The following is a 9,286-nucleotide window of genomic DNA, read 5'->3' on the forward strand; positions in this document are numbered from 1 at the left end:
CGCGGGGGGACCGGGACCGGGGTGGGTGGGGGTCGCCCCGGCTCCGCTGACGCGGCCTCGCTTGTCCCCGCAGGGCTGCAGATGAAGAGCCCCGAGAAGAAGCGGCGCAAGTCCAACACGCAGGTAGGGCCGGGCTCGGGGCGGCGCGGGGGCCGGGGACGCGCCGCAGCAACCCTGACCGCCGCCTTCTCCCCGCAGGGCCCTGCCTATTCGCACCTCTCGGAGTTCGCCCCGCCGCCCACGCCCATGGTGGACCACCTGGTGGCTTCCAACCCCTTCGAGGATGATTTCGGGGCCCCCAAGGTGGGGGCGGCGCCTGCCCCCTTCCTGGGCAGCCCCGTCCCGTTCGGCGGTTTCCGCATGCAGGGGGGGATGTCGCCGCAGGTGCCCCCCGGTTACGGCGGGGGTCCTCAGCCCCTGCGGCGGCAGCCGCCCCCGTTCGCCCCCGGGCAGATGGGCCCGGCCTTTAGCATGCCCCCCCAGAATCCAAACTACGTGCAGCCGGGGGGCTTGACCTTCGCCGGGCAGCCCTTCAGCCAGCCCCTCGGACAGAACTTCAGCCCCCCTATGGGGCAGCTCATGCAGGGGCCTGTTGCGGGCTTCGGGCCCATGATGTCCCCCACTATGGGGCAGCCCCCCCGGGGGGACATGGGACCCGGGCCAGCCCTCAACCCCCCCGGGGGCCCAGCAGTGGCTCAGCGCTTCAGCCAGCCCAGCAACCTCTTTGGACAATCGCCCATGCAGCGCCCCGGGCAGAACATGCCCCCGCTGCCCCCCACAGCCAGTCCCTTCCCTGGGGCGGACCCCAGCTTCCCTGCTAGCAGCGAGGAGGGGGGCAAGAACCCTCCCCCCAGCACCTTCGCCCAGGAGCAGCACTCGGGCTCCCCCGCCACCGTCAACGGGGCACAGCCTGGCTTCGCCCCCAACAGCGCCGGCCGCGGCGCCAGCACGCCCGAGACCAACAGCCTCCCCCTGCCGCCCCCCGGCAAGGCCGGCGGCGCCTCGGGCCACCAGCCGCCACCCGGGCTCGTGTACCCCTGCGGGGCCTGTCGCAACGAGGTGAACGACGACCAGGACGCCATCCTGTGCGAGGCCTCCTGCCAGAAGTGGTTCCACCGGGAGTGCACGGGGATGACCGAGAACGCCTACGGGCTGCTCACCACTGAGGCCTCTGCCGTCTGGGCCTGCGACTTCTGCCTCAAGACCAAGGAGATCCAGTCGGTCTACATCCGGGAGGGCATGGGACAGCTGGTGACCGCCAACGACGGCTGAGCCACCGTTCAGCCGCCGTGTACAGCTTTCCCCACTGATTTAGGACCAAACACCCATTTTTTGTAGCTGTTGTCCCCCCCGCCAGCCAGAGAGCCACTGCCGTGTGCTGGCTGTGGCTGCTCACCGGACACTGCCTGGCACCGGGACCTACCAGGGGACCGGGCACGGTGCTGGCCATGCCGGTGTCAGCCTTTTGCTGTGGGCAAGGCTCTGGCCCCGGTGCACCGGCTTGGTGAGGGCTGGGGTTTCCTGGTGCTCCACAGTGCTGACCCCAGTTAGGTCATTACCCTTGCAGGGGGCGCCTCCTGGGCTGTGCAGCGCTCCTGGTGTCCCCTTCCACATTCATGGGGCAGTGCCGGTGCCCCCTGCTCCGGTGCTCGGGATGGTCCCGGTACCCGCTCCCCACCCCAGCTCCGTCCGTTTTAGCCAATCGTTAATGGAAATTTTTGTACCGTCGTTATAAAACTCTTAAACGCGCGTGTCGGTGTCTGTCCGGGGGTGTCGGTGTCTGTCTGGTACCGGATTGGGGGTGGGGGAGGGGGCGTTCGGTACCGGCGGGGCCGCGCCCGCTGTCCCCGCCCCCTCCTCGCGACGCTGCGCCGCGGACTGCGATTGGCTGCTGGCGTCACGTGCGCGCCCCGGCTCGGGGGCGGCGGCGGCCCCGGGGAAAGTTCCCGGCGGGACGCGGCGGGCGCAGGTACCGTCCCCGGCGGGAGCGCTGCCCTGCGGGCCGGACCGGCGCCGGGACGGGGCTGAGGGCGCGGGCGCAGCTCGGAGAGGCCGTGGGAAGCGGAGAGGAGGGGGCTGTCAGCGGCGGGGCTGTCACTCCCAGGCCGGTTCTGGGTCCCGGACGGGGGTGGGGGGGAAGAGAGGGGCGGGGGCTGCTCGAAACCCCCGCCCGGTGCTGCCGCTTTGTTGTGGGGCGGTGGGATCCCGACCGGGGCCCCTGGTTTCCCCACGCCAGGCCCTGCGTCTCCCGTCCACCTGCTGGGTCGCATCATGGGCTAAAAATACCCCGCGGCGGCAGCTGTGTCAGGGGGGTGCAGCCGCAGAGCCGGAGCACCGGGACGGCTCCCTGAAAGCCTCCCAGCTACGGGCTGGAGGGACTGGCTGGCACCGGGAATGTGGCTCTCCCGGTCACGTGCAGCCGGTCCTGGGAGCTGGGTCGTGTCCCGCTGTCCGTGTGTCCGCCCGTCTGTCCCCTTGCAGGTAGCGCTGGACTGTCCCTATGGCGGAGAAATTGGATCCCCGAGATGAAGAGAGCAGCTGGGTGCTGGCGGGCAGCGAGGTGAGGGCTCACAACCCCCAGAGCAGACCCTCACTGCTTGAGATCTCCAGGGCAACATGCCAGAACTGGGACCCCATGCCTTGGGGCCTTTAGGACAGCCCCCCAGAGCTGGAGACCACCGGGCACACCCCCCAGTGCCCACCTGGGGCTGCAGGCACATGGAGGTCGGGGCTAAAGGTGTCTCTCCCTGTGTACCCCCTTCCCCTAGGGTCTGCCCATTGACACGGTGGGTCCAGAGCAGGACTCAGCCTCCCACGGATCTGACGATGAGGAGCCAGAGGAGGAGGATGAAGGCACCCAGGACGCAGTCACAGGCAGGCAGCCACCAGGGGTATGGGGCAAGCCTGGTGTCACCTTCCTGTGCCACTGTCTCATCCCCATGCTCTGCCTCTCTCCAGCAGTGACTGCCAATGGTGCCACTACCTTCCCCAGCCAGACCTTGTGCCCTGAGGGCAGTGGGCAGGGGGTGAGTCAGACCAGGGGGCTGGGGGTGAGCTGGAACTGGTGGGCTGCTCCCCACACAGGGATACCCCATGTGCCAGTGCCTGTGTCTGCAGGACCCAGAGAAATGTGAGGACTCCAAGGCAGAGTCTGCCCTGAATGGCTCTGCAGAGCCCAGCATGTTGGAGGGCGATGAGCAGGAGGAGCTGAATGCTGAGGCTGAGTCACAACCCTGCCCTGACACCCCCCAAGCAGGTCAGGCCTCACAGGGGACTGGCCTGGGGGAATCTGTGCTGGCAGTGTTTAGGCGTAGACCCTCCCTGGAGGTCCCCCCCGTCTCCCCCTAGGGCCAACACCGGAGGACGTGTGCACCAGCAGTGACGATAACACGGAGGGGCTGCGATGGCGGCCAGGCCGCAAGCCCCATCCTGAGCCCCCCACTGTCACGCCTGCCCCACACCGGGGGACAGCAGACACTGGTGATGATGGGCTCAGTATGAGCACGTACCTGCTGGGTGCCTTGGCGTTGGTTGTTGTGGGGCTGCTGATCATCACTGGTAAGTGAGGTCCCAGTGGCCAAGGCCCCAGGGACAGGGTGGGGTCCAGACATCCCCCTCATTGTCCCCTCCTCTCCCCAGGCGGTATCTACGACGTGGCAGATGGTGAGTAGAGGTGACTAGCCCATCTGGGCAGGGGGCCATTTTGCGCCAGCCTGGACATTCAGACCCATGTCCTTCTCTGCAGGGCCTGTGGAAAGTGTGGGGAGCTGGGACTTGGCTGCTGGGGAGCAGGAGTCACTGCTGTCCATAGACAGCAATGTAAGGAGGGGTCTCAAGCAGGGTGAAGTGAGGGCAGAGGGTGTCCTCAACGCCCCCAGGGCTCCCACCCTTCCTGTCCTCCAGGACTCCCAGCAGAAGCCCCCTCTGCCAGATGATGGGGGCTCGCAGAGCATGGAGTCCATGAGCCAGCTCCTGGACAAGCTGGCCAAAGAGAACCAGGAGATCCGGCTCATGCAGGCAGAGCTACAGGTTGGTGCCCAGTACCACGTCTCTGTGCTGTGTCCTGGTGCTGCTCTCCCGCTGCCACCTCTTTCACAGCCCCCCACCCCTGCCCCAGGCCCACAAGGAAGATCTGCAGGCACTGCTGCACAAGAGCGAGGGCGCGGCGGCCGCGGCAGGGGCGCAGCAGCAGAGTCTGGCCGCAGAGAACGCGCGGCTGCGAGCGGCGCTGGAGCGGGAGGTGACCGCGCTGCGGGAGGCCCAGGCTGAGCTGCGGCGCCTGCAATCCACGGGGGCCCCAGGCAGCCCCAGGGAGCCAAGGGCAGAGCAGGCACGTGCCACAGAGCAGCCACGTGCCACAGGCGTGCCAGGGCACGGCAAGGCCGCGGCACGGCGGCGCGGCAGCCTGGATTCACTGCGGCAGGAGCTGGCGGACACCCTGGACCGTGCACGGGGCTCTGGGGATCTCAAGGGGCTTGTGGAGGAACTGAGTACCCTGGAGCAGCACCTGGCCCAGGTGCTGGAGGCAGACGGGTCGGGGTCCTTCTCCACACCCTGGAAGAAGCCGTCCAAGGTGGAGAAGGAGAGCAGGTGGCACAAGCAGCATGGTGCCAGGGGGTCCCCCCACGAGCACGAGAGGAGAGAGCATGGCAAACCCCACAAGAAGGATCCCCGAGCCCCCCGTGAACACAAGCCAGGCAAAGCCTGGGGGAAGCCAGGCTCAGCCTCCCACAGCCACCCCCGGCACGATTCCCATGAGTTGCCCTGGCTCAAGCGGTACCAGGCACCGCAGGGCTGTTCTGGGGTGACTGACTGTGCCCACAAGGAGGGCCAGGAAGTGCTTGGGGTTGCACTGCAGCCGGTGCAGAAGGTGCAGTTCCTGCAGCTGCTGGAGAGCTTCATGGGGCAGCTGGGCTTGGGGAGGCAGTTTGGGAGGCTGGCACCGCGGCTCGATGGGGCCTTTAGGGCTGACGGTGTCTTTGCGCACGACCGCCTGCGGTTTGTCGATTTTGTGGATGATGTGGAGGATCTGCTGGAGGATGTGGCGTGGCAGGAGCGGGGCGACAAGGAGGCGGCTGATGGCTTCGAGGAGTACATGCTGCGACACTACAGTGGGTGAGCTGGGGTGGGTGGTGCCAAGAGTCCCCAGGGATTCCCCCCTACTGCAGCCCATCACATTTTCCTTTCTCTTGCAGCACCTCCGGGAACGTGTGGAGCCAGAAAGCCCCAAGGCAGCATGGCACACGTGGGTAGAGCCAGGGGGGCAGTAGTGTGCCAGCACCCCCACGCAAGGGCTCCCCACATGTTGTTTATGGGGTCTAGGGGTGACCAGCCCACCCTGTAGGGCCAAGTAGGGCCACATCCCTAACCAAATGCACTGTGTGACGCTGCACTGCCACCATGAATAAAGTCACCGCTGGGCAGAGCTGTGTAGATGTGGGGAAAATGGGGGTGGGGGGAAGGGAGGGTGCTGAGGGAAGAGGGCTGGAGAAAGGGGGTTCAGAGGAGGAACAGGGCGTGTAAGGGGAGAGCAGAGGAGACTGAAGTGCTGTGGGCAAAGGTGCTGTGAGAGGGAAGGAAGGAGTGCAGGGAGGAGGAAGGGCTGCTAGGGGAGAGGGCGTGCAGATGAAAAGGCGGGGCAGAGAGGAATATGCTGTGCTGGAGGGGAAGGGGGTTGCTGGGGGAGAAGAAAGGGTATTGGTGCTGAGGGAAAATGGGGATTTAGAGGAGGAACAGTGAAGAGGAAAGGGAGTGCTGGAGGAAGTGAGGGGCAGTTGAAAAAGTGGGGTGTGGAGGGGGCACAGGGATGTTGAGGAGGAAGGGTGCTCGGAGAAAAAAGAGGGTACTGGGGGAAATGGATGCTGGGAGAAAGCGGGGTGCAGAAGAGGAGTAGGGACTGTTGGGGGAAGAATGCTGGGGAAATACAGATGCTGGGAGGAGCAGGGTGCTGGGGAAAGGGAACGTCAGAGGAGAATGGAGGGTGTGAGGAGGCAGTGGGGGCGCTGAGGGAAGGAAAGGGCGGGGGCAGAGGGGTGCGGGGTACCGGAGCAGGACCCGCCATGTCCCCGGGGCTGCCCCGCTGCGGGGCGGGCTCTGCCCGGCAGGGGGCGCCGTGAGCCGGGCGGGCTGCCCGGGGCGTGGTCGGGGGCGTGGTCGGGGCGGGGCCGGAGGCGCCCATGGCGGCGCCGCGCGCGGTGGTGCTGCTGAGCGGGAAGAGGAAATCGGGGAAGGATTTCGTGGCCGAGGAGCTGCGGAGCCGGTACCGGGCCGGGCGGGGCTGGGGCCGGGCGTGGGGGCGGGGAAGGCACGGCGGGCGGGGATGGTACTGGAGCACAGGGAGGCCGGGACTTGGCCGAGTGGAGCCGGTGCCAGTGCCCGTCTCGCTCACCCCTCTCCCGCAGGCTGGGCCCCGATGTCTGCACCGTTCTGCGCCTCTCCGGGCCCCTCAAGGAGCAGTACGCCAAGGTACCGAGCCGTGTCACAGCGCGCCGAGCTGTGCCAGGACACTGCTGTGCTGTGCCGTCCCAGCTCGTGCCGTGCCACACCGTGACATAGAGTGGCACCATCCTGAGCTGTGCCGGACAGTGCCGTGCCGTGCTGTGCCATCCACGCTCGTACTGTACCACACCGTGACACACAGTGCCACACCATCCCGAGCTGTGCCAGACAGTCCGCGTTCTACCACGTGCTGTGCCGTCCCACGCTCACACCATGCCGCACCGAGCCGTGCCGTGCCACGCTGAGTTGTGCCAGGGCATGTGCTTTGCTGTTCTCTGCCGTCCCATGCTCATGCCGTCCTGCACAGGGCTGAGCTGTGCCCTGCCCTGCTGCACCGTGCCGTGCCATGCTGTGCTGAGCTGCACCACGCCGAGCCGTGTCAGGACACGCTGTGCCAAGCTGTGCCATCCCACGGCCATGCTGTACCACACCGTGCCAAGCTGTTGCGTGCTGTGCTGTGCTGTGCTGAGCCATCCCATCCCTCCGTGCTGTGCTGAGACGTGGCGTGTCGCGGCAGCCGTGGCCGTGCCACGCCACGCTCGTTGGGCCGGGCCGTGCCTACTGACCCCCCTTCCCCACAGGAGCACGGGCTCGACTTTCAGCGCCTCCTGGACGCCAGCGCCTACAAGGAGAGGTTCCGCCAGGACATGATCCGCTGGGGCGAGGAGAAGCGCCGCGCCGACCCCGGCTTCTTCTGCCGGGCAGCAGTGCAGGGGGCGCTGCATCCGGTGTGGGTGAGTTCTGGGGGTGCACAGGGGCCCTGGGGGCACAGGCCGGGTGCTGACGGAGCCCCTGCGCAGGTGGTGAGTGACACACGGCGCCTCTCAGATGTGGAGTGGTTCCGGGCCGCCTACGGGGATGTGGTGCAGACCGTGCGGGTGGTGGCTGCTGAGGAGACGAGGAAGAGGAGGAACTGGGTCTTTGTCACTGGTGAGGAAGTGAGGGGCAGCTTCGCCTAGTGTGACACCAAACCTGGGGCTGCCCACTGGGCACAGGTCTGCTGCCTCCACTACCCTTCCTTGGCAGTGGGAGCAAGAGGCTTTGGATCAAGGCCCCCACCTCTGGGGGGTGAAGCCATGGTGGGGGTACAGACAGACACATCCTGACCATCCCTGGGTCCCCCTGGGCTCTGTGCTACCAGGGGTGGACGACGCTGAATCTGAGTGCGGCCTGGACCAGGGAGTGGCCTTTGACTGGGTGATCACCAACGACGGGGATGAGGTGGCCCTGGGCGAGCAGCTGGAGGTGCTGGTGCAGTCTCTCCACAGGAGCCTATAGCTCCATGTCTCTCCACTGGGGCTGGGGGACTGCATCATCCCCCTTCCCCCCAGCCCCTCAGCATCTCCACCTCCTGCTGATGCTTCCTCTTCTGGAATAAAGCTCTGACACTGAGAACCGCTGCCACGCTGGGCCTGTGTCTCATTTCTGTGCAAGGGACACACAGGTGATCCTGCCCCGCCCCCACCACGGGTTTCCCGGCTTGCAGGAGGCAGAAGTGCGGTTCTGCCCAAGCAGGGGGTCACCAGCTGGGTGTTTCATGGTGTCTTTTAATGAGGTTTCTAGCAGCCAATTCCCTACAGATTATCTGCTTCCCAAACTCATACACTCACATCTGCTCCTCTCCTGCAACAGCTGGGCACGACGGGGTGGGGGTGGGTGTGCTTGGCTGGGCAGGGGGTTTTGAGGGGGGATTAGGGCCCTATATGCATCTGTATGTATATATCCCATACTCTGGCTCTACCATTACCCTGACCCCGACCTTGGGGACACCGTGAGACACACACACCGTGCCCCCTGTCCATGGGGTGACCCACCCCAGGATGGGAACACCTGCTCCGGCTGCTGCTCGTAATCCCCAGCCTCTAAACGGATTAAAGGGGATCATATCAAAGGAGGGGGGATGCCCGTGGGGGCCCCCAATGGGTTAAAAGAATGAGGGGTCGTTCGGGACTTGTCCATCGGGGCGGGCGGGCACCGGCGCCCGGTGCAACCCGGTGCACTACAAGTCCCGAACGACCCCGCAGAGATGCAGGAGCCGGGGGTGTGATGGGGGGGGAGATCCAAGCGGGGAGCGGGCGGGGATGATGTCAGCCTGCGGGGAGCCCCAGCGTGGCCAATGGCGCTGCGGGGCCGGGCCAGCGGCAGCGGCGGGGGCGGTGGCGGCGGCGATAGCGGCGAGAGCACGGAGCCCATTCATGATCCAGCGAACGGGGCCGGTGGCAAGTAAAGCGGAACCGGTGCCCTGTAAAGCGGCGCCGGTACCGCCGTCATGGAGACATCGGGGCATCTCCACGATTCGGGCGTGGGGGACTTGGAGGAGGATGGTCGGTGTCCCTGCCCGTTACCGGGGGATGAACGGTCACCGCCGCCGCCCTCCGCGCTGCCGCCGCTTCAGCACAGCCTGTTGCACTCCTCGCCCGGGTCGTTACGGGCCCCTCCTCCTCCTCCCGCCGCCCCCGCCGCCCTCCACCCTTCCTCCCGCCACGGCAGCCAGCTCAACCTCGGCGACCACCCAGCGGGCTCTGGGGTGGCGAGCAGCAAACACCGGCAGCCCAGCCCTTTGGTTCACCGGCGGGACAGCAACCCCTTCACCGAGATCGCCATGAGCTCCTGCAAGTACAGCGGGGGGGTGATGAAGCCCCTCAGCCGACTCAGCGCATCCCGACGGAACCTCATCGAGGCCGAGCCGGAGGCACAACCCCTGCAGCTCTTCGGTGCCGGTGAACCCCCTGAAATTGTTGTCTCACGCGAGGACAACCATGCGCCCACCACCCACCGTCCCACCCGC

The 9,286-nt window shown here is 66.7% G+C and overlaps 4 protein-coding genes across 10 annotated transcripts in view; all 4 read left to right on the top strand.

Moving 5' to 3' along the window:
• The window catches only part of PYGO2 (pygopus family PHD finger 2), a 2,059-nt gene extending 310 nt beyond the window's left edge, over nt 1–1,749 (top strand). The window contains exons 2-3 of one of the 2 annotated variants that reach the window (XM_041464967.1): nt 74–123; nt 199–1,749. In XM_041464967.1, coding sequence (XP_041320901.1) covers nt 74–123; nt 199–1,272 — 1,124 coding nt within the window. In that variant the 3' untranslated portion in view covers nt 1,273–1,749. Of the gene's footprint in view, nt 1–73 lie in introns of both variants that reach the window. The other variant, XM_041464966.1, reaches the window with a different exon arrangement.
• A 149-nt stretch (nt 1,750–1,898) lies between these two features.
• On the top strand, nt 1,899–5,423 carry PBXIP1 (PBX homeobox interacting protein 1). 5 transcript variants are annotated; one of them, XM_041464956.1, is made up of 11 exons: nt 1,899–1,969; nt 2,482–2,560; nt 2,769–2,874; nt 2,959–3,026; nt 3,103–3,256; nt 3,349–3,558; nt 3,640–3,663; nt 3,746–3,819; nt 3,904–4,029; nt 4,118–5,111; nt 5,196–5,423. In XM_041464956.1, exons 2-11 carry the CDS (start codon nt 2,501–2,503, stop codon nt 5,342–5,344), a joined length of 1,965 nt encoding a protein of 654 aa, XP_041320890.1. In that variant the 5' UTR covers nt 1,899–1,969; nt 2,482–2,500; the 3' UTR covers nt 5,345–5,423. The 5 variants fall into 5 exon arrangements, with proteins under 5 accessions (XP_041320890.1, XP_041320891.1, XP_041320893.1 ...); XM_041464957.1 differs by lacking the exon at nt 1,899–1,969 and having other exon boundaries at nt 1,979–2,560; nt 2,962–3,026; XM_041464959.1 differs by lacking the exon at nt 1,899–1,969 and having other exon boundaries at nt 1,980–2,560; nt 2,962–3,026; nt 3,118–3,256.
• Nucleotides 5,424–6,023: 600 nt separating this feature from the next.
• On the top strand, nt 6,024–7,893 carry PMVK (phosphomevalonate kinase). Of its 2 annotated transcripts, none has more exons than XM_041464897.1 (5): nt 6,024–6,259; nt 6,402–6,465; nt 7,080–7,232; nt 7,327–7,428; nt 7,640–7,893. In XM_041464897.1, exons 1-5 carry the CDS (start codon nt 6,177–6,179, stop codon nt 7,697–7,699), a joined length of 462 nt encoding a protein of 153 aa, XP_041320831.1. In that variant the 5' UTR covers nt 6,024–6,176; the 3' UTR covers nt 7,700–7,893. The 2 variants fall into 2 exon arrangements, with proteins under 2 accessions (XP_041320831.1, XP_041320829.1); XM_041464895.1 differs by having other exon boundaries at nt 6,132–6,259; nt 7,299–7,428.
• A 792-nt stretch (nt 7,894–8,685) lies between these two features.
• KCNN3 (potassium calcium-activated channel subfamily N member 3) overlaps nt 8,686–9,286 on the top strand; it is a 20,810-nt gene continuing 20,209 nt past the window's right edge. Inside the window, exon 1 of the mRNA XM_041464972.1 lies at nt 8,686–9,286. This exon is cut by the window's right edge and continues 231 nt beyond it. Within this exon, the coding sequence (XP_041320906.1) occupies nt 8,768–9,286 (519 nt within the window). The 5' untranslated portion in view covers nt 8,686–8,767.

Source organism: Pyrgilauda ruficollis, unplaced genomic scaffold (genome assembly GCF_017590135.1).
Source record: "Pyrgilauda ruficollis isolate IOZ18807 unplaced genomic scaffold, ASM1759013v1 scaffold185, whole genome shotgun sequence".
In the NCBI taxonomy this organism is placed as follows: Eukaryota; Metazoa; Chordata; class Aves; order Passeriformes; family Passeridae; genus Pyrgilauda; species Pyrgilauda ruficollis.

Coding starts and splice junctions, on each gene's coding strand:
- PBXIP1 (XM_041464956.1), top strand. CDS start 2,501: ATGGCGGAGAAATTGGATCCCCGAGATGAAGAGAGCAGCTGGGTGCTG. Junction 3,027..3,102: donor CTGAGGGCAGTGGGCAGGGG/GTGAGTCAGACC, acceptor CCCATGTGCCAG/TGCCTGTGTCTGCAGGACCC. Junction 3,257..3,348: donor CCCTGACACCCCCCAAGCAG/GTCAGGCCTCAC, acceptor GTCTCCCCCTAG/GGCCAACACCGGAGGACGTG.
- PMVK (XM_041464895.1), top strand. CDS start 6,177: ATGGCGGCGCCGCGCGCGGTGGTGCTGCTGAGCGGGAAGAGGAAATCG. Junction 6,260..6,401: donor GCCGAGGAGCTGCGGAGCCG/GTACCGGGCCGG, acceptor CCTCTCCCGCAG/GCTGGGCCCCGATGTCTGCA. Junction 7,429..7,639: donor GAACTGGGTCTTTGTCACTG/GTGAGGAAGTGA, acceptor CTGTGCTACCAG/GGGTGGACGACGCTGAATCT.